The 23201-nt window shown below is 45.3% G+C and overlaps 1 protein-coding gene across 3 annotated transcripts; it reads right to left on the bottom strand.

The window, feature by feature from the left end:
* Positions 1–16: 16 nt before the first annotated feature.
* On the bottom strand, positions 17–23156 carry LOC118511438. 3 transcript variants are annotated; one of them, XM_036054533.1, is made up of 7 exons: positions 23002–23156; positions 22010–22170; positions 20329–20518; positions 4217–8733; positions 2167–3348; positions 1473–2093; positions 17–1399 (listed from the first exon to the last, which is right to left on the bottom strand). In XM_036054533.1, the coding sequence occupies exons 2-7, from the start codon at positions 22043–22045 to the stop codon at positions 1040–1042; spliced, it is 6906 nt and encodes a 2301-aa protein (XP_035910426.1). In that variant the 5' UTR covers positions 22046–22170; positions 23002–23156; the 3' UTR covers positions 17–1039. The 3 variants fall into 3 exon arrangements, with proteins under 3 accessions (XP_035910426.1, XP_035910427.1, XP_035910428.1); XM_036054534.1 differs by having other exon boundaries at positions 22010–22234; positions 23002–23149; XM_036054535.1 differs by having other exon boundaries at positions 22010–22065; positions 23002–23147.
* Positions 23157–23201: the final 45 nt, after the last annotated feature.

Raw genomic sequence — 23201 nt, 5'->3', positions numbered from 1 at the left:
AAAGAAAATCCCATCATTTTGTTTATGTTCCATGCTGTAACTAACTTTTGCATGTCTCTCAAATGGTTTAATTTATTCCAGTCTCTGTATGCTGAATACCCCCCTTCGCCAAAAGAAGAAACTTGCATAAGAATTGGATAATATTCGAATCATTTCATCTGATCTACGTACATTAAATAACAATCGTTGCAAAGATCCTACCACTTTGATCTATACGTTTTAGCGAACATATCTTTTAACGTGTTTTTTTCGCCCAGTCTTTAGTCAATTCAAATATCTATGTACATGAGATCTCTTAAAGGTAGTGCATATTCAATTTAAGAGCGTGTCACATGGGCGACTCTCAACCGTTTTGTATAAATGTACTTGCAAATGATTCTAATACAAAAACCAACGAAAACAAACCCCTAACAGTTGAGAATCGAAAACTTAACGAAGATGGAATGTTCGCTGGCTCTAAATGATGTGTCAGCAGCGAGATAAACTGTCCAAACTTAAAAACAGCAAACAACTAGAAAGCTAACTAACCCTAATCACACCCCATTTAACCGGGGAACCAGCGTAAAGCGCCCTCCTCAACCCTCTGCTCCCCCTCCACGCTCATTTTGACTTGTGACCCCGGGTGAGCAGTCTTGTTGCATATGCACGGTCCCAAGCGTTTAATTATTAGCTGCTAATGAAATCTTTCTTAGGCTGTTGAGCAAGTGATAAAAAGGCACTTCTTTTCGTAAGGTTTTGTTTTCTTCTTTTCGTGTGAACATTTGCTTATACTAACTAATTCCATTTCTTTTTTATCAGAGAGCGGTTTTTCAATACAATTCGAACTAGCTGCACGTGTCGTCGTCGCGGTACAAACTTATTAACAGCTGCCTTAGTAGCTAAATTATATTTCGTTACAAAATGCCCAACTACAGAGTAATAATCGACAATGTATCTTAAATAATGGTGGCGTACAAAAAAACAGGCAATAGAAAGGGCACACGTACCGTACAGGTGGGCGGATAATAGCTGTGTGGAAATGGTGGCACGAGGTACAGGGTTAAATTTTCCATTCCTTTAAAAATTTTACTACGCGATTTAGTTCGTTCAGCCAACCCTTCAGATCGCTCTGTGTATCCGCCGCCAACAGGTAGCACGTTACGTTGTGCTGGTTCCGGTCGCGATCGTCCGGAGACATCGGTCGCGTGTGCTCGTGCTCGTTCGAGCTGGGGCTTGTCGTTCGTCCGCTGCTCCGGAAGCTGCCAATGCCGCTGCTATTGCAGCTAGCGCCGGCAGCTGCTGCCACGCGGGACGAGAATATCTCGACGCGCATCGTGCGTGGCCGGGAGCAGATCGTACGATCGGCAAGCTCGATACGCTCGTTAATACATTTTACCAGATCGATGTACAGAATCGGTTGCTGTAAAAGTATAAATCGAATTTAGAAAACAAAAACTAACCTCAAAAACCAATAAAACAATCACTTCACATACCTTTTCCTGGCACTCCTGGGGATAGTTCCAAAACTCGAGCATAAATCCATTCATCTGGCACCACCGACGGCTCCAAGCGATACCTTCCGTACCGTCCGCCTTCTCACCGACGTCCAAAAATCCACTCATTTCCGACCCATCGAACCGTACCTCACTGCGCACGTTCATACCGATCGTGCCGACCATGTTGGAGGTGTACGCCATCGAATCGAGCGTCAGATATTTGAAATCTTCCACCACAAACACCACACTCTGATCGTCCTGCCGGCATACGACGGGCTGAAAGTGTCCCGTTGCCGAGTAGTAAGAGTTACCCGCAACCAGTAACGCCTCATCTCCGGTCTCAAGCATGGTGGACAGCTGGGCGGTTTGGTTCGAGCGTGCGGTTGCGTACGTGGCATCGCACGGTCGGCTTTCCTCTGCGGACACTTCTTCTCCTTCGGAACCGGGCGCCGTCAGCAGCGTGAAGGATGTAAGCGTTAGGAAGCCTTGCGATTTGAAGCGTGAAAATTCATTGTCAAAGTCGAACGATTTCGGAGAGCTGGAGCGAAAAGACAACAGCCGACTGGCTTCGCGTAGCTTTTTCGTTGGCGAAGGACAGCTCAGTGGTCGTTTTGAGTCCTGGAATGCAAATGAAAAAAAAAGGCTTATGAGCTGAGTGTTTCTTACGGAATTTCAAATTAAACTGGCATACCTTGTCTAGATGATATCGGCTTTCGAAGCTGTAGTTCTTTACGTTCTTCCGCAGCTGCAGCACAAATACCTCCACCTTTATCTCGTAATTGGCGTCCAGATTCTTAAACTGTATAGCACAGTTACGGAAGTACACCCGACCATCAGCGTGGCGCTCTTTCGCCACCGTCGCTTTCACCTCGTGCTTGTACGTACACACCACAACGTAGAAATAGTTAAACAGTGCATCCCGTACCGCCGTTTCCTTCAGCGGAAACTCAAAGCCACTGAGCGTGACCGTTCCGACCCGCTTTCCATCCGCCAGCGTCATTCCGTTGGTCTGGTAATCGATCTTATTGAGCTCGTTGCGCACCGCCGTCTCCTTCTGGGTGGCAACCAACAGCAACCGTTCCGCCTCGATCAGTTCCGGTGAGCATTCGAACTCGCGCGTACTGCGACAGATAGCTAGCGCTTGCTTGAGCTGCTTCCTTGCATCGCCCTGCCTTATTATCTGCTGCATCAGATCATTCATGTGCTGTGTGCTAAGCTCTGTCATCGAGCTGCCCGTCAGGATGCTGCCGCTGCCCTGCGTAAACGATTGATACAGCTCGTCCGTTTCCGGATCACTCTCCTGCTTCCGATACCGGTCCGGTGTACGACCGCTCTGCTTGTGCAGGCCACTGGTGTTTGACTGCGGTGTGGCATGCTTACGTGGTGAGCTAGTCGCGGAGGATGTCACTGACGAGGATTTACTATCCGATTTGTCCTCCAGCAGATAGTTGGCGAGACGTTGTTTTTCATTTTTGATAAACGTTTTGCTTTTCCGAAAAGACGACCGCAATTTGTCCTTCAGATTGCGCATCACGGCAGTGCCGGAGGTGGACAGTTTAGCGCTGGACGGAGAGCTGGTTACCGGGGAAATGTTGGCCGTCGATCGACTTTCATCCGGAGCGTGGCTTATCAGCTCCGAAACGTCTACCGTGTCGATGGTTAAATTTTTGATCGGCGGTTGATGAAACGCTCGCGCAACGGGTGGAGCTAAATCGACCGTATCGTACCCGATCGTATCGAGATTGTTACCCATTGAAGAAGAGGCGGTAGTTTCCGTTTCGAGCGTTCCCATGTCGGAGAGTGTTACGTTGTCGTGCAGCGAGTGGACTAGCTCTTGAATCTCTCCATCGTCGTACCGTCGCAAAGAATCGATCTAAAGGGTTAGAGAAATGCCATTGGTTAGATATTCAACGTTATCTGCACAGGTTGGGGTACAGGACATCCATTCTTTTGTTGCTGAATCATTATAGTAATCGATATCGTTAGGTGGCCCGGCGGTGGCCACGACAGCCGGGCTGTTCTTCACACGGCAGGACCAGAGTTAAAATCCCATCTAGGCTGTTTTCCCATAGTGAGGACTGACTATCCAATAATGAGGTATCAATAAGTCTAGTAAGGGGCGGTCCGGTGGCCGAGGCGATACCGGCGCGTGTCTTCACACGGCAGGACCGTGTACAAATCCCATCCAGACCGCCTCCCCGTACGCAGGGCTGACTACTTTGCTACGGGTAAAATCTAGTCACAGAAAGCCAGAAATGGCAGGCCGAGACCTCTCGAGGTTGTAGTGCCAGGGAAGAAGAAGAAGAAGTCTAGTAAAACCAGAAATGGCAGGCCTAAGAGGTCGTTAGGCCAAGACAGAAAGAGGAGAAAGACTTAGATAAGAGAAGAGAAGAGATTCGACCTCTCTTCGCACTCTTCGAGCTCTTCGCCCTGAGCAAGTGCGGACCGGGAGGCCTCACCTCTCTCATGTTACTGAGCAGAGGCACACTCCTCTTTAGAAAGAGCTACTTCACCCAACACTAGCCATGAGAATGACACCGGACGACCCAGCCCGTAAAGTCCTTTTATGCCGTCCACACGGACAGCGGAGGCGTGGTAGGCACAAACTGAGCCACCACGAACGCTCTCAAGAAAAGATGTTCGAAGTTGTTCTAGTGAGAGATCTTAAATTTCAAGCAAACATAAAAGGATGGGAGTATTTCCCAACGAAACATTAGCGCAAGAAAACCAATTCCACTTACCTCACTATCCGTATCGAAACATCCGAGCGGAGCAGAAGCACCATTCCCGCCAACTTTTACTTGCACTGATTTGTGTGCCTTCAACACGATCAAATTTTGTCCCAATCCCGCACCACTTTCTACGCCCGCCTTTACGTTCTTTCCACCCATCGCTCCGTCAACGATGATATCCTTTTCGAAGGCAAAGAGATCTTCCCGTCTACCCCGGTATGATGTGGAGGCAGAAGAGTTCTTCTGAAAACGTTCCGCTTCCTTGCGGAACGTCAGCCGATCTTCGACGCGTTCCCGCACAATCAGCGGTTCATGTACGATCGGCTTCTTGTCCGGCAACGATTCCAGCGAGCTTTCGTCGTCCCTACTTTCTTCTTCCTGTAAAATCGAAATATCACTCTCATCAGATGAATGCCGGTGGTGGTGTTGAGGTAGAGTACGATCGAGATCTGTGTGTGTTTGCCGGCTGAACAGGGACCGACGGATGGAGCTGCCAGCAGTACATTCGGCTGCGTTAAACGATCTGTCAGTTCTACCGCTGCCACTTGCTCCTTTATCAATGCCGCTACTCCCGCCCAGGGGAGCATTGGTATTATCCGCCAGTGCTGTGTTGTACAGGGAATTCTCCCGGTCGTCTACGTCAGCAAAATCGACAGTACGTCCCTCCAAACTTGGCGACATGGTGACACGCCGATTGCTCGGTTTCACCTGACTTTTGCTCGTATTGTTTTGAGGCTTACTAACCGGAGTTGAGGTGACGGTGGGATCTACATTCGTAAGCGAACGCGCTCGCACCAACCTTCCCGCCGAGCGTCGTGCCGTTTTGCTTTCCACCATCGCGTACAGGATGTTGGGATTGTTGTTTACCATTAAGTATCGCTTGTTTGTATCACTGCTGATAAACTCGTTAAGAACCATTTTGTTACCTTTCGGTGAGATTTCCTGATATATCGGTTCTTCCCCCTGCTCACCGTGCACATCGACCGGAACTTTGGCCCGGGATAGCGTAGACTGTCGTCCAATGGCCGGCCGGTCCGGCTCATCCTCCACTATACGGCGCCGAATGTTACTGAGAAAATCACCCATATTAGCCACATCGTCCAGATTCAGATCATCGTACGATTGGAATTCTCCCTGTACATGGCTTTCGCCGTCGGTGGAGCACCGGTCCAGCGATACCGACGAATGGGTCGCAAAGCGAAATATCCTTTTGGGAGATATTTTTAAATTACGCAGCGTCTTTAGGAACTTAGTCTCGGTCAGCGGTTTCCCGGTTTTGCGTGGAGAAGGCATCTCGTGATCCGAATGCTCCACCGGAGAAGGATTCAAACGTTGTCCTGGTGGGGCCGTAGCAAAATTGAGGCTACGGGCTGACTTTCGATTCATTTCTTCGCCACCACTTTTACGTTGTCTGCCATCATGCTCGCATTGATTTTCTTTATTCTCCTCGTCCGAAGAGTTGGAACCTGTAACGCGTGCAGAAGGATGCTGACGAGTCGAACGGTAATTGACGGGCACAACTGATGCCTCTACTTCACGATCATCGTCGACGCGTCCGGACCCACACGATTTACACCTCAAGTGTACCGGGGTGTAGCCTAAATGCTTGTGATGCAAGTTGTACTTCTTCTTCGCGGAGCTATTGCGATTGATGTTAGGATCGCGATCGGAAGGATCAGATAGGGGTGAAGTGCTACTTACAACGTTGTGCTTCTTCGGAGTTTCAAACCTCTTCATAGCCCAGATTTTCTTCTTGGACGCTTCAAACAAGGTGCGCGTACGTTTCAACAAAGCTGCCTTGCGAAACGGTCGTCGTTTATCCACCTTTCCTCCGCCACCCGCACTTCCTCCGGTGGTGCGAGATAACGACGAACCACCATTAGAAGCTGCCGCAGCTGTTGCCGCCGCGGGACAGCAAGCTTTTCTCGGGACAACGGCCGAACCCGTACGACCTTTCGATACCTTTCGTTTTCGCGGCTCATGGTTGGTGCGCCTGGCATCGTCTAAAAAATTTTCCTGCTGCTGTCGACGCCTCTCAAATATCCCACCCGTCGTGCGCCGACGTCTATCAACTGCCGGAAGCTTTCGTTGCGCTTCCGCAGCTTGTTGGCGTTCTTCGCTCAGCAATAGCTCGATCCGGCGTCGGGTTTCGCTACGACTGCCTACAGTGTCACCCTTACGATGGGGCGTACTCTTCACATTCGATTCCCGTACGAATCGTTCAAAATCGGTCGATGTCGAATGACGACGGGAAGGAGTTTTAGTTCCATCGACCGTATCTATTGCAAGCCTTGGGCCAAGCGGCACTCCATCCGGCCAGTATTTGTTTTTCGCTTTTGAAGCGGATGATTGCTGAGGTGCCGGCTTAGAGTTTCCCGTCTTGATTAACTTCTTGCGCCCCTCGTCTTCCGAGTAGTGTAGCATGCTGTATATTTGGACTGGAATTGACTCATTTTTCCCATTGTTTGCCGGTACCGTCCAACCGACCTGATGAGATCGGGGTTTTGAGTCCAGCTTCCAACCGATTTCACGCTCAAAAGCATCACTGCCTTCCACGTCTTTCGCTGTTGGGCAGGAAGGAACCGGAAGCGCGGACGATCGCTTGGGAGAGTTGGCAAACGTTCGTGGAGGCTTCTTAGGACCACTCATGTGCTGGGTAGAGGAGCTGGTTGATGCATCCGACGTATCTAACGGGCGCGGTGCACCGACTCCTTGCAGCTTTTTCAAACGCCTCATCATTAATCGTCCGACCGTTTTGCCTGAATAGCGTGGTTTTCCTTCCAGTTTGCCCACCGACATTACCGAATCGAACGATTCATCGCCCGGGTGAGATGCAATTTCACACACTACCGAATCACTAAAACATTCTTCGTTTGCTGCACGCGTCGGCGATGGCGAAGACACAACGTCCTGCTTTTCCATCGCGAGCCGCCGCGGAGGATTGTTCCCATACAGCCGATCGAAGTGAATGGTCGAATCGAGAATTTCGTTACAGAAATTGTCATCCATTATACGTTGCTGACGCTGGAGGTTCGATTTGTCGTGACGCTTTTTGGCGGTACTATTGCTGTGAGATTTCCGTCTCTTTTCATGAACGCTCTTTTCGTCAGGCGGAGAATGTCTTTTCAATTCTTCGACAGCATCCGCACTTCGACGGGCACCGTTCGCCTTTTGCATCTCCCGTATTTGAGCTTTGCTGAGCGTTATCGTTGAAGTGACATCTGCATGGTCCTCGGATAATTCTTGCACGATTTTGATCATCGGGGTTTCCCCGTCCAACTCATCACTACACTCAGCACGTGATCCACTTCGCTCGTGCACACCTGAAGAACGTTTCTTCTGATCCTGCGGCGTTACTGGTTGGGAGCAAGCTTGCTCGTAGAAAGAAAGCGTCGACTCGTGAAGATCGTCACAGTCGTGATATTCTTCGTCATCGGGCGAACGGCAAGACCGATTGTTTGTCAGCGAGCCACGCTGTTCCTTGCCGGCACAATCCGCCTTTCTTTCACAACCCACATCATCTAGCAGCACTTCGTCACTGTCCTTCCCTTCGGACACATCCGAAGTCAACTCATCTGTCAATGCTGGTTCTTGCCGTTCCAGATCCATCAATTCTTTCTCCACAACGTCTGCGCCAACACCGTGAACGTATCGTTCTGCAGGCTGCTGGCGAATTGCTCTATCACTTCTGTACGGCTTCCGGCCTTCGTTAGCCACCGCCTGCGGTGGTGCTGAAACCACAATATCTACAGCTTTCTTTGCGTCAGCTTCCTGCGCACACGTAGTAGTAGCTTTGCTTGTCCTTAGAGGGTTAGTATCACATCGGTAGTTAATGTTAATGGTAATCATCGTATTATGGCCCGCTGCTAAATCTTCCTGCTGCTGCTGCTGTTGCTGCTGACTCGGCACTGCCAGATCAAACCGATCAATACTGGCCACATCTCGGCTACCTTCGCTGAACGCGGAACTGGTGCGCACACTGCGTCTACCGCCACCACCACCACATACGCTGCTACCGCTCGTTACACTAGCACTTTCAAAATCGCTCGTCTCCATATCATCCATCGAAGGTCCACTGGTGGGACGCAACAACTCCGCTGTGGTGCTGATCGTGTGAGGTGATGCCCGCCTGACGAGATGTGGCTCGTCGGCTTTATTCTGTTCGTACTGTTGCACCATCATTTTGACTCGGCTAGCACGTTCAACACCTTTTCCGTTAAGATTATTGTTCCAGTCTCTTCCGAACAGTGCTTCCAGCTCATCGTCTAGTGAGGTGGCATGATCGTCGCTGGCCGGAGCCGTTATGCCACAGTCCGGGAGTTGTAGCTTCTCGGCTTGCGATACCACTTCCTTTCCCGACGATCTGACATCTGCTGATGACGCTTCCGCAATATTTACCTTGTCGAGGGTCTGTTTTGGAGACGGCTCTCGAGCGATTACTGCTGATGGTGCTGACTCGAGTAGTTCTTCCTTGCGTCTCGTTTGATTATCCGGTAAGGTAGAACCGTCTAGACCAGTGTGTACATCTAAAAAGGAAATAAATAAAAGCGGGAAAAACATAAATCATACGGACTGTTGCGCCTAGATTTATACTTGTACATAGCATCTAAATGAATTCTCAAAATATTAGCGTGTTAGTATTAGTGAGATACGGTTACTGAAGGGCTCTGAAGAAATGTTTCAAATATTAATCAAAAGTTTTTCGTTAAATTCTGAAAAAATAAGAACCCCTTCAAATCGCTCAAAGTGACACAAAGAGGCATACTTCAAGCTAAACGACATCATTACGGCTTGTAAACAGGGTAATAAAAAAAATCAAGTGTCGAACAAAGTAGCACCGAGAACCGACCGGATCTGAGCTCCTATCTACCTCTCTATTAGTTAACCGAAAAGGGTGTTCCGTTGTAGATCAAGCCCCGCTGTACACGACTAATCTTTCCCCCGATCGGGACACCCATAGCAAGGTCTACGCAGCCAGTATTGCCTTAATTGAAACCCATTCAATTTGGGCATATCATTGCACAAGTTGTTCTCATCTCCGCTATCGTCCACCCCTTACGAAGCACCCCACATCGATCGTTCGTGGTGAGTGAGGGTTACAAAAACGCGACAACGCATACGCGATGGATGGCGATGGAGGAAGATACTGGTGCGGGTCCATTCGTTACAGCAGTAACGCTAGATTGATGCACCACCCGGATAAGAAGCTCCTTTGCCGTGGTAAGCTACTGTAAACTTGACAGATTCTATCCCTCAGAAAACACTTGGAAAAGCAAGTGCTACGACGGCATCTCCGCCATCCATCGTTTGTTTCTCCATTGCTTAGAACCAGATGTACAAATAAGTGCGCACTTAATGGGCAAGTGTTTTTTTTCTGTTTGGTCTCTGGTCTCAGGTTTTGTTTTGAAGCAACACCACCAACCGACAGGCGTACGAGTCGTTCGCCTGCCCGTCTGCAACCACATTCGAAGGGAGCTAAAAATGGGTAGGATGGCATAACGCCTCGTCGTACAGATTCAAACTAATTTTTTTTTATGCCTGTCCCTCTCCCTTCATCAATTGCATCGAACTGTTTGTATTTGGTGCACGTTCCGTCGACATGCAGCAGAGCGTTCACGCGTTGTATGATAAAGTTGAGTAGGAAGTGATCCAGAGGGCGGAACTGGTTTTGGCTTTTTCTGGAACAGAAACCTTCAATGCAATTGCTCGGTTTCCAGTCGCGTTAAGTAAGGGAGTTAAGTAAGCTAACCATCTGGAGTATCTTTTCTCAGTTTAGAGACATTTCCGTTGGATTCAAATTTGAAATGAAGGAAGTGCAACTTGATAGTAAATTTAAAAAAATACCAGGTCAATTTAAAAGGTCAGTTAAATGTATGTTTAAACCGATGCACGTTTAGAGATTCACAACACTCTACGACATTCATAAGCACACATATTATTTTAGTAAAACTGATCACATGAATAAAAAAAATCATCAAAATGTATCTTGGTCGAAAAATTGTGCATTTTTAAAACGTTCAATAAACTTCCCTTGCGCAGACCAGAATCAACGTAAAACCCGATGACGTAAAAGAAGGTTCATTTAGAATTTACAATAAAAAACATATTGAATTTGTATAAAAAAATTGCCTCAATATTTATCTAAAGCATAAAAAAAAGATAACTATTATCGTTACGTGCTCAACCGTGGTCAGACAATTTGCAATAAAGTTACTTCCATAAGAAAGCCCACTTAATGATAATGTCGCCTTCAACTCCACTTAATATCTGCTCATCAATCCCAGTCTCTTGCCCAAGCGACACGGCCGTGGAGATGGACGAACATTGCTCGCTCTCCCTTGCATGCACTTTTCTTCCAGCAAGACGCTGTCCACGCTGTGTGTGGCGCAACCAGTTTCTTTTTATACATTCCTCCGCACTGTTTACTGTTTTTGTCGTCGAGAGACCCCGTCCATCTGCCCATCTACCCATCCGCCGAACCATCGATTTATCTCCACGCTTTGACACATTACCATCTTTATTACCATCTGTGTGTGTACGGAGGTCCGCGCCCGTTGCGGATCTCAGCCCCCCCCGATCTCCTTGACCGCCCGATTGGCAAACAGCCAGTCGTATTCACCTACAGCGAACATATCTTGCATGTTACCTTTTTTTTATTGCAAAAACCACCCGTGTACCGGCCGAGTGTATTCTTCGTCCGATATGAGGTCAACAGAGTTTTGTTTAATGTTTTCTCCGTCTCTCTCGTTTCCAAAGTCCAATCAACATTTTCAGGACGCTTTCGCGAACATCGAGGCGTGTAAGAGCCTTTTACTTCGTTATCTTTCCTTTTCTTGCTTTTTATAGCAGGCTTCGCATGCAGAAACTGATTTACGACGAGCGATCGATTTGCCGGTATGAACGCAGAAGAAGATCGCGAAACCGCGAAGTTGGTCAAGAAATCGGGACTGGACGAAACGGCAATGACCGCGCGCAATTCCAGCCCTAGAACTGTCCATACGCGCCCCGTACAATTCGCGAGCAGCAGAATTTATAAAATATGCAAATCCAAACCTCCTATTTTTGTCCCGTCCCGTGTTTGGAGATTCCTTGGCGATTCGAGTGCCGGCGTTATGTATTCAAGACGCGCATCGCGTCTCGAAACGTGTTAACGATTGGCGCGACATATTTCAAATCTTTTTCATTCCCATCAACTTGAACGTGTGAACGAATCAATTGTGTTGGAGATGCTTTTATGAACCAAATACACAGCATCCATAATACTCCCATAGCACGTAATAGACTTATTTTCTATTTAATCCATCAACCATCAGAATTCAAAATATTCTTTCCCCAACGGAAAAAGGATCCGCCAGAAACTTTGGCGCGATATCATCGACAGTTCGCCGGTTCCGCTAATGGAAAAACAGGTTTCCCACTTCGGTTCAGAAAATCCTGTTTCGTCGAACGCTATCGCCAGGGTGTGTAACAGGTGAATGTTGCTGTCCATGCCCATGCTCCACCGTCTCGGAACGCACAGTGACAGTTCATTCGTCGATCCTCACATATGCACAAGGATTTCTTGTTCTTTCCTTATTCGCCACAAATCACGGAAGAGAATGCGCAAATAACACAAGCACACACACACACAAGATGCACGCGTGATTTTTTATGGCCACGCTTGGAATGTGTGCAAGCTTTGGGACGAAGTTGGAAGAGATTGTTGACCTTCCTGGTTTGCGATATGAGGAGCAAACAAAAAGTAGAACATGGCGAAAAGATAAGAAGAGTAAGGAATCTGTGATAATATCATTTTTGAATGTAACGGTCTTGAGATCCTTGTCCTTCTTTCAAATATTGATTTTTTTTAATTAAAATCATTTGAGTCAGACTATTTTAGATCATATTCAAAAAAAAGTTTAGATATTTAATTTCAATTTTAATTTCAATTTTAATTTCAATTTTTAATTTCAACTTTACTGGTAGTAATTTTAAGTAAAAGTAAAGTAAAAAAAGTAATTAAAATATTTTCAGTAATTTACATGAAAATTGTATTTAAATCCTTAAATACTTCAAAACATAAAAGAGCATAAGGATTATTTTTTAAGCAAAATATTGTTTAAAGGGTAATCTTTTAAATGCCTAAAACAAATATTGGCCTAACATAAATAAAATACCTTTCGAAACTGCTCTACAATTATCATACTTCCAGTAGCCAATCAACAAATTACGATTATCATATAAAATACCTAACTAAAACCTTCTTTTTGTCCACCACTTTGCGTAAAACTTGCCTCGGTAACCATTATCACACTTTCCAAAAAGCCCTCGGAACCGGCTCAACCGGACCATCCAAGCATAGTCCACGAGGATAACGACGTGGCAACTTCAACATAGCAAGGACCAGAGTGTATTTTGTTCCACCTTCTCTCCCACCGTGAGTTGCGAATTGGTGTAGACCATGCAACGACAGCAAACAAACTGGACAAACCAGAAACTGACATCTTCCACTGGTGGCAAAACCAGCAGCCAATAATCGGCACGAAATGCAAAAGATAAACAATGAAAGTTGTTTCCCTCCTCAAAGAAGCACGGGAAGAAAAGATAAATAATGTGCTGGAAGAGAAATGCTGAGTTCTCCGCGCCCGGCGTCCTCGCCACAGAGCCCGCGAGTTACGTTCACCAATCTCGCGAACTTCATAGAAGTTAAGCAAACCGGCTCTTACAGCTCCAAGAACGTCACCGAGCACGCAATTCGCCGACGACGAGGAAGTAACAACGCCAGCAAAAAAAGCTCTGAACCTGAAACGTTTTCTTAACGTTAAGTCATGTTTTTCTCCTTCTTATAAGAAACGAATTTTATTCGCAAAAGGCAATTAATTGCACAGTTAAATTTTATGCCCCAAAAGTATAGCTGGATAAAGAAAGCCGCTCATTTCGTGTTGTTTTATGGACGCGAGATTGAACACATTTCACAATTCACGTCCAAACTGGTGCGAGAGAAACTCGTTTGGAACGAGTTTTATCGGTTTTATACGCGGTTTTGTGATAAAACTGTACGTCAATTAGCGAAAAAATGGCAGCACATAAGTATCAAAGGAGAAACTCGGGTGACTTCAATGCTAGTGAAGGTAGAAATACAAACACATAAGTGATCTAATGAAGAATTTGATCAATAAATCAATTTCATCCCCCGATTGTGCTTGTAGACTTGGTTGCTACAAATCATCTATCAAAGGATGATAGCGGATTAGCGTCATACGTATCATCAATTTGAAGTTGTTGGATGCTGGACAAATAGCTTCCAGACAACTTTTTTTTAGGATCCTCTGCCCAGTCCGATAACACAGTAACGAAATATGATCCGAAACGAATTTTTCGTTCCGGTTGGCAAAGCGAATGGAATTTCATCAAGCGAATTTCTACACCGGAAAACCCATCCCATGTTGTTGCTTAAACTTTACCTCTCAGAAACAAAAAAAAACGAGGAAACGATAAAGGCGCTGAAAAACAATCGCTAGCAAAATTGTGGCTATTATTATCTAATTAGCACCAGCAGGTTAGAGCGGCCTCATGCCGGCTGCTGTATTATACATCTCGCAGATATGGTAGACCAATTTGTAATTAAGCAAAGGGAAAGAGCATCATGGTATGGTGGATAATAGCCGATACTCTTGTTGCGAGATTGATGATCGCCACATAGCGCACAACTGTAATGTAGTGGACTATTGGACGAGCAAAAAGTAGGATAAGAGTGCTCCGTGTGGTTAGCAAATAATTCGATTGAAGCTTACTAGTGGTGCTGTGTTTTATGGTTTTGTTTTCTTGGTTGGTGATCATAGGTCGGCTTGCCATAAAAGCCATGGCTATAACATAAGAAAGAGTAAAGGCATGATATCTTTAAACACAACCAAAAAAGTGAAAACCCCTTATTCGGCCATGGGAAATAATCCGAAACTTGATATCTTCCCCCAGACCGGAATGTTTTGACAGATGAGAGATCCTACTGGACATGCGGTACTTGCGTATTCTTCACAAAGAAATGAAGATTGGCCTTTAAACCAGCAAAAAAATAGAAATCATCGGCACATCAAACGAACGAATCAAACATTTGTTAAAGAAACAACACAATTGGAGCATAAATTTAGCACAACCAATTTAAACGCCCGATCTTGTTGTTCCACTTCGGGGCGCACCTCTATTTCGGCAATTTCTTTTACGCTTCATTACAAACCTCTAGCGGGTTACTTCCGCTTCAAGAGGGCAAAAAAACAGGCCCAAGTAAAGCGTTGCTCAACACAAAAAGTGTAATTAAAACCACGAAAAATATATGAACATCAGTGCGAGCTCGTAACTCTCAATTGAACCCAAAGGTCCAAATACTTCAACTGGACATCCCCTAGAATACCCTTAAGACCTTTGACCGGCTTTCACAGAGGCGCACAACACACACAGAGGGCATGGGTTAGACAAACGATCCTCGGGACGCGTTGTTCAAGAGGGCTCTTCACTGTCGGACTATCATCCGCTAAGTTTAACCCGAAAACGCCCAACTCCCGAGTATGTTTTTCGAGAGTGCGCTGGTTTCTGTTTTGTGTTTTCGATACGGAAGAAATAATAATATTTAGCCTGACCTGAGGAAACAGGTACGAATCTTCGGCGGAGCAAAATAAAAAGGAGGGTGAAATTATTTCCCAAATAACCAGACACCACCATCCAGCTTACCAAGCAAGAGAGAGAGAGAGCATCAAAACTTACATAAACCACACACACGCACCATACTTCAACGTCAAGGAAGGAAGGCGAGAGGGCACATCGAGGTTTTACAATGCCCATTAAATACAATGATACCTACTTCTTCAACCGCGATCACGGCAGCTTTCTTACTCTTCCGGCTCAATGTTGGGTGTACTTCGCTCTTGTTGTGGCTATCCGATCGGTCGATAAAAAATACACGGCTCAGACGCCGGAGCCAGAGTTCACCCGTTCGCGGTACGCATAGCGCGCGGCATGTCTGCTTTTCGTCGATCAAACACCCAAAAACAAACCGATGTAAAAACTACTGTACCGTACCGTAGAATTGTGCCGAAGGCGGAAGTGAAGAAAACGTGCGCTCAAGTGGGCTTAGAAACGGCATCGGTCCGAGAGCCAGACCAAAAGGGGCTTCTGCTTACAACACATCGGACGCGCATTTGGAAGTAAAATTCTTTCCCATTTTTTCGTGGGCCGGAAGTCAGCGAACGAGCGGGAAAGTGAGGAGTCGAGACTGAAATGATAAGGTTTCGCTGCAGTCCCGAAGGAATGGGGCGTCAACAACGCGTTTCATTGTGAGATGAGCAGCAATACCACTGCTCGAGGGTGAGATGGAAAGGGTTTTGAAGTGGAGTTTTTTTTTCGGTGAGCAAAAGGTTTTGAATATCTCAAGTGCAGCCAAATTTCAAGTGCAGCAATTGATGTTATTACGGAAGTGCAGCAGGTAGCTCCTCTTGCTGGTACATAATGATCCAGGATTTCTGAAGAGTTCTGGACGATGTATGGGATACGTTCCTACCGTGTAATTATGATATTTCAATTAAAAAAGCTGCAACGCTACAACCAGAGCTACTGGTGTTGATTCAACTTGCTTCTATCTCCTCCATCAAGTCCGAAGTGTGAACAGTTGGTATTCCTGATGTGTTTCTTAATTTATTACAAAAATCTAACAAAAAACACCAAAACAGTACCGTTTCCTAGGTTTCTTCGGCGTGAAATTGAGAATTAATTGCCAACGTGGATAGAACAAACAAGGACACAAGCGGTCCAGCGGTCCACCATCTTCCCGAGACTAGTGTTCTGCCATTGAACTGTCCCCGTGCTTGACACCCGATTAATTAATGATCATTTATCTCCTTTTACAGTATCCGGAGGGAAACGATCCCGGGGGAAGAATTCGCTTCATGCTTATTAAAATAGTGTATATACCTCAGGAAAACCTTTTAAGAAAGGTCAATAAAAATAGAAGAATCCCACCGTGTCACATCATAAACAAGGACACGTATTGTGCGACCCAAGAACTTCAAGCAGCCACACCAAGATGGAGAGACGATGACGAAAAAAAAACCGGTCATCCTTCTTCACACAGCAAAAGCCGGTACTTAGGGTGCACGGTTAAAGGAAAATAAATAAACCCGCATTTCCCAACAGAGTCCCTGGTAATTTTTTTTTCACCTCTCGCCCGCTAGCTTCCATCAGAAGACCGTGGAAACAAGACAAGGCAAACGACCGCAACCTGTCCTGAAGACGTGGCTGCTTAAAAAGGAATTGCGGCTGCTGTGAATTCCTTTTAAGGATAGGACAACGTGACCATAAGAGGGAAACCCCCATCGGACAGACGAAGTTCCGTCTGTGGCTGTGTTAAATTGATTTGCTAAAACAAACTTTCCAAACGGAAGTTTTGCTCTTGATCCAGGGCAAACAAAAAAATCCAATCTAATGAGTGTCGTAATGTGTGTGTGGGAAGAAGAATCCCCCGAACCAAGCACGATTGGCTGGATAATCGTCCAAACTTGTGCTGTGACGGGGGCTCGTCAACTTGATTGCTATGTGAATCGCTATGATATGAAAGCCCCAAGAACCCACGGATACGTCACCAATGAACGAGGAATCCCACGCTTCTTTCAGTGAGCAAATGGGCGAGCAAACCCCCCCTGGCGGCGATATTAGGTGTTTGCAGGTCATAACGAATCATACGAACACGACGACAACAGACGGTTCGGCGCGCTCGATTTCTTGTTTCTTCGCGCTCTGTGTCTCGTTCAAACTCAGGGGGGTTTTCTTATCTTCACACGCCACCATTTATGGAATGTGGAGGAGAGGTCCAGTCGCGGAGGAAGATATGAGCGGTTAGAATATTTTGAATCCCACGAGTCTACTATCGCTGTGGATATTGATTTTCTGGTTCGGACTTGTTAGCGAGCTCGTCATATTCGACTTGTTTGTTGGGATAGGTCAGGGACCGTCTGAGAGGGTTGGTAGAGAAAATAAAAAAAAATAAACGCAAACGTTTAACGCTTGTTAAGCAAAAGATTAAGCGTAACCATTACAAATCAGAAACTTGTGTCAAGCTTTGAAAAAATTAAGTTGTACAGAGAAATGTATCGCCAAGCGTTAATAAACGCATTTATGTTATCTTTGTTCCACATAAATTATCCCAGAGCTTTACATGTACTGGCAACTACATGCCTTGCAACACACTGTACCTGCCTTTTACTAGCAACACGTGAACCGTATTATCCCAGCTCGAAAAGAGAAGCCAATGTTTTCTGGTCAGTTATCAAATATCGAGCGAATGGTAGGGAGAAAAAAAACCATACCAACGTAAATAAATAAAACACGCACCGTGAGCCGACCATCAGCAGCGTGATCGCGTTTTTCTCTTCTTCCCCACAGCTTAATATAGTGTTAGCACCGGACTCGTAAGAAACGTGAGTTCGCTCCACGTGGTATTAGCTTACGTTGTAAACAACACATCCGGCAAACGCAGATCAACGATATGGAACCGTCCAGCAATACCGCGCTTTGACACTAATAATCTAAGCAAACAAACCCGGCAAGATGGATCCGTAAGGTAAGACGGCGTTCATCCATGACGGCGTACATGAAATCGAACAGATCCTCCTTGGCTTTGACTTTGTTTGACCAAGAGGAATGAAATTGGAGCAGCACAAACTTATCTTCTTCTTGAAGTAGCCCGTATGTTGAAATGAACCGAATTGATAATCTGCTGCTCTTCGGTGCCCAGTTTCGGTCGAGTGTTGCTTCAGCACGCATCAATACCGGGGCCACACAACCATTAGCGCTTTATGCCATTATCAACAGATTTTTTTTTCGCTGTCTTTCTCATTAGCCTACAACATTTCTGAGGGAGGGTTAGGGGTTTGAGATTTGCCCAACCAAAGGTCACGCGGTAGGCCAGCAACGGTAGGCTGTTCGAATTGCTTGAACACACAGAAGTGTTGAGCCAAATCATTACCTCCGCAGTGGCGCCTAATGTCCCGTCCGTCCTAGTGGCTAGTATTTACGCGTAACGAACTTTACCACCATGACACCGACAGTAAGACGTACGTCCGACTGAGGTTTATGCACTTGTTATCAGCGGCATAGCTATGTTGGCCAAACCGTGCGGTGTTTCAAATGGCCTCTGACGGGTTTTTGGAACACGTGCTCTTTGGCCGTTACAAACTGTCTTCGAGCTTGTGTCCCGCAGCGACTTTCAACCGGTTTGGCGTGTGCCAACAACTAGCTCCTGGTGGCTATTAAAATACATTAAGCGATTTGTGCTTGAAGGAAAGCTACAGTTATGACCTAAAATATAAAACAAACATTAATTTATCAACTTTAACTTGTTGGACTTGTTTTCTATGTCAGAATCCACATAAACATCATGTAGACCTTAGCTTTAATACCAGAAAAACACAAATAAAGAGCATAAAAGCACATCAATATACCCACAAAACCTGTAAGCAATTACTGCTGGAAGCTCATGTTTCTTACTACAGCCTGCCGTTTCATCGACCTCAATCTTAGAGCCCAACAACAGTCTGGTCGTATTCACGGAAGCTGTTTCGTGGAGACAATGAGCTACCCATTTGCGCACTATGATGGCTATGATTGGTGGTCCTCCTTCCACCACGACCCAGCATCCACCTGACTGACTCGTTTGCCACTTGATCTCGCACCACTCCATGTGTCATTATGATCGAGCGACTCGAGCCTGTACCCGTGCCTGGTGCGACTGGATATAATTATAGCAGCCTTACCAGATCCTTCGCCTGGTGTCTGGCGTGCTGGATGCTGACGTTGCAATACATACAAGTGAAAAACGGAATAGCGCGAAAAGAGAGACCATAACATGCTACAACGTGTCTATTGGAGTGTATGCAAAAAGCCCAAGCTAAACTGTTTCGTCTCGCTTTTTTCCCCTGAGTGGTTCCTTGGGCCATTCGGCACGGAGAAATATTTCGCTCGGCTCGCCACGTTTAGCCAACCTTGAGGTTCCGCTGCTTTCTACAAATTATGTATATGCGCGCACGAATTACATATGCGAAATATGTGCGACACGATGCGGATTTTGATGACGTTGACCGGGATACGGTCGTGAGAGAAGCCAAGCAAAGATGACGCTAAACGTCGCGACAAAGGAATAAAGGCGTAAAGAAAACCAGACCACGTTAACCACGAATTCTCGTTTCACTACCGAACGAGCGTGCATGGGGGGAAGAAACAACGCCACAAAACTCGTCTGTTAAAGAGAATCTACAATATCAACACGTGCCCTGCTGTTGCGTTCCTTCCACGTAGAACTGTCGCTCGTTGGCGGTGGGTTTTAAGCCGTTGGACAAGTAAAAACATTGTATGGTGAGGCGTAAATCAATAGTGGTTTTGTGGTTACAGTGTTAGCTTAGCACCCAGCCAGCTTCATCAACCAAATAAGTGATCCATTTATCTTCAGGTTACCGTACGGTTGAGGCGTAATAAAACTGTAACCACTGTATTAATATCAAATTGTTCAAATGGCATAGAAATAAACAAAATTATTGTTTACAAATTTTTCCTTCATTTGTTTGAAACGAACCTTAAAAGAGGAATAAAATCATTGCTATCAGCTTAAAAGTAAATCTACTGCACAGGCACAAAAGGCCACCACACGAGTAAATTGCTGAAGTGGCCATCAAGCTAACCAAGAATAACCAAAAAAAAACCCCGAGAAAGATGCATTCAACCTTGAAATTGGAATCAATTACTTGAGCTTTGGGTTACGCATGCAGAAAGCAAACACCCCATGGCGGTGCTCTTTCGTTCCTTCTCTTTCGTTTTCCAAGGGACTTTAAAGGCGACCATATGCACATCGGCGAAGGCGTACGATTTACCAGCACCGACAACAACAAAAAAGCAGTTCAATTTCTGATTGCGCATCGTAAATGAAATACTCAGCTGACGCATCCACAGAACACCCAGAGGCTAAGCCATCGTAGAAGAACGCGTCCACGACGGTACAAAAAAGTTCACTAAAATGATAAGAAGATTTAAGCCACACCATCCACCACCGAAGCCCAACCCCCTAGACGACAAATCTTGTGCCCCTGGCGGTCTGGCTTACTTACCGGTATCAAATTTGAGATTGTTGAACAGCAATGACCGATGAACGGAGTCAAGCGTGTCTAGTATGGCCGGGTTCTTTAGGAAGCGTGCACGATCCGCGATAGAATCGGAGATGTCGGCCTGCTCGGCGGCGGAGGCACCGGGAATGTGTTTGCTGTTCTCTTGCAATTCGCACGAGTACTTGCTGCTTGTCTGCTCGCCGGCAAACAGGATCCGTGGACATCGTTCAGCAGTATGGAGAGAACCATGCAAAAAAGGAAAAATAAAAAGAGAACAGTGATAAAATGAAGTAGGTAAAGTTCAACACCATAGCGATCGGATGATCATGACCAGTGCGTGGTTCCGTCCGGGGGGGGGAGTCGGTATAAAACCGGATTTTAATGGCAAAATAAGAAAAGTAAGATTTGTGCCTGCAGATTTTGCTTGCAATTATAGAAAATGGATTACAGACTTTACAAAGGCTTCGTTGTAGGCTGAATAAAGATATTCCGTTCATGTAAAATTTAAAACGCTAAAATTGAATTGGTATAAAGATACACAATAAATATCGTTTTGAAAGGCTACTGAGAGGCAGTCTGCAGTATTCCCTTTCCTGAGCATAACCTCGAAATAGCCAATGTTTACTTTGCTCTTAACCCTGATGACTGCCACCACTTCCAAATTGGGTACATTTTGCTCATCTTTATATCTTTTGATAAGAAAACTTGCCAGATATGAATTTTATAAAATGCACAAAGGAAATAGTTTTTTAACCGCTTTGGAAACAAATATTATTCACTTAAATATGTTTCTTTTCTAGTATTTTTTTTTAATATTTACGTCCTATATGTGAGCTTGGCATGGGATTTTCTTTTTTTCCGGATTGCAAAGCAAAGAGTTAGATATCGAGCAGCCCAGTGAAGCCGGTTGCTAACACGATGGACCACTATCAAATCTCTTTCGGACCATCTCTTCAAAAACAAAATTGATTTCCAAATGTGGTTAAGCTAAGTCTAGAAAGCCATAAATGTATTCTGTTCTATTCATCGTAATGATTTGTAATTTGCCAAAAAAAATAAGTTGAGACTTATTGTTTTCTAGCCACTTAAGTTTAGTTGATAAGTATAATCAATAATACAAATATTTAAAATGATTTTTTTTTTATTTTGCCTCCAAATACTTTAACACCTTATTTATCTTATCAACCGGTCATTGTAAAACAGGGCATTAAAATGCGTATTTTCTTTATAGTAAAACTTACTATCTTTGTTCCAATCAATTATGTTTTAATTTATGTAGATTATTAACAAATTTACTTTCTGGTTACATTTAAATCAAATTAACATAATTAAAATAGACATCAGTTAACAGCTTATAGCAAATAGTGTATGTGTTTTATTTGTTTTAAAGATTAATAAAATAAAAAATCAATCCTGCATGACCGCCTGAAGGTTAATTTTACTTTTTTATTTTGCCTTGGTGGACCAAATCTTAAAAAAGTGTGTATGTGAAAAATGGTTGCAGTCATAACGGTTAAAACGGACATTTTTTTCTTCTTTACTTTTCTCTTGCCATTGTCCTTCGCCCTATCCCTACCACAACGCCATTCGACGTGCAGCAAGAGATCTGACTTTTGATTGCATGTGACTAAAAAGATTATATGTTGACGCTATACCGAGATGTTTGGAATAATCTGATACTTACGGATCTTTTTAGCTTCTGCCGGAGATATCCTGCCATGAAGAACTGCTTGTACAACGCTGGGTTTGTTTGCACAATAGATGTTTAGGAAGCAATGCACATATAAGGGACACTTTAACAGTTGCCACCACCCAGCTGTTCCCGGGGTTGTTCTACACACAAGGCTACACAAGATGAGCAGACAAACATACAGACACAACTGCTGCTAACAGGACGATCACAACACAACTACGAAACACTGATTATCATAGGGCAAAAACTGCTACTTCCGAACGGCACACTCTTTCGTCAATGAATAATCGAATGATTCATTAAATCGCCACAGCCTGCTTTGATTTTGCGGAACTTTAAAGGGCCAACAAAAGGCACCGCAATTGTTTAACTCCCGGTGTCCGGTGTTTTCGAGCCAAGCTCCCGTCCGCTGCCGGCATGAGTCAGGAACCGTTATTGGGGGGCAGATAATAGGCCACCCGGGTTTAAATGGCTCATTTTGATGGGCCAAAATACACACTCACACAATAGAGTAATCCAAACAAACGATCGATCGGACGCGATGGAATGACCTCCAACAAGCTGCGCGCGCGCGTTTTTCTTACTGACAGCAGCCGCTGCTTCTTCAACACACGACCTTCCACGGCTACGGTTCGGTTAGGTTTGAATAGAAAGCTGCCACAGAGGAACGCGTGTACCCGACCGTACGTACGAGATGGTGTTGGTATGTGTGTGATTTCGCGGACCAAAACAGGTGGTTTTGAGGGTCTGTTGCGGTACGGCAAACAAGATTATGTTTAAAGGGACCCGCGTAAGCGCTTGGGTTTTACTGGAGCGTGTCTAGTTTTCACGAAAAGTTTCCTTTTTCTTGAACAACTTCCTTTAATCACGAGTTCCATGTAATGGGGACATACAACGACGCGTTGGCTTTCTTCTACACTGCACACTGTTGTTTTCTTCCGCGATTCTGATAGCTTTTCGTCAATATTACATATTAAACTTACACCGGGATGTGTTTCGAGTGTGTTTAACTATTCACAGCACGATTTGGACGATTGCGAGCGATTTTATAGGCGAATTTGCCCACTTTTTCACAGCACCGCAGCATCAAACTTGTCCGTTGCTGATACGAATGTTTGAGTATCGGAACTTCCAGCGAAATGTCATTCTGATGAACCCGTCCCGAAATGACATTTGCCGTGTC

Source organism: Anopheles stephensi, chromosome 3 (assembly GCF_013141755.1).
Source record: "Anopheles stephensi strain Indian chromosome 3, UCI_ANSTEP_V1.0, whole genome shotgun sequence".
NCBI classification, from domain to species: domain Eukaryota; kingdom Metazoa; phylum Arthropoda; class Insecta; order Diptera; family Culicidae; genus Anopheles; species Anopheles stephensi.
The sequence above is the reverse complement of the archived record's forward strand: the minus strand, read 5'-3'. Positions and strand labels throughout refer to the sequence as shown.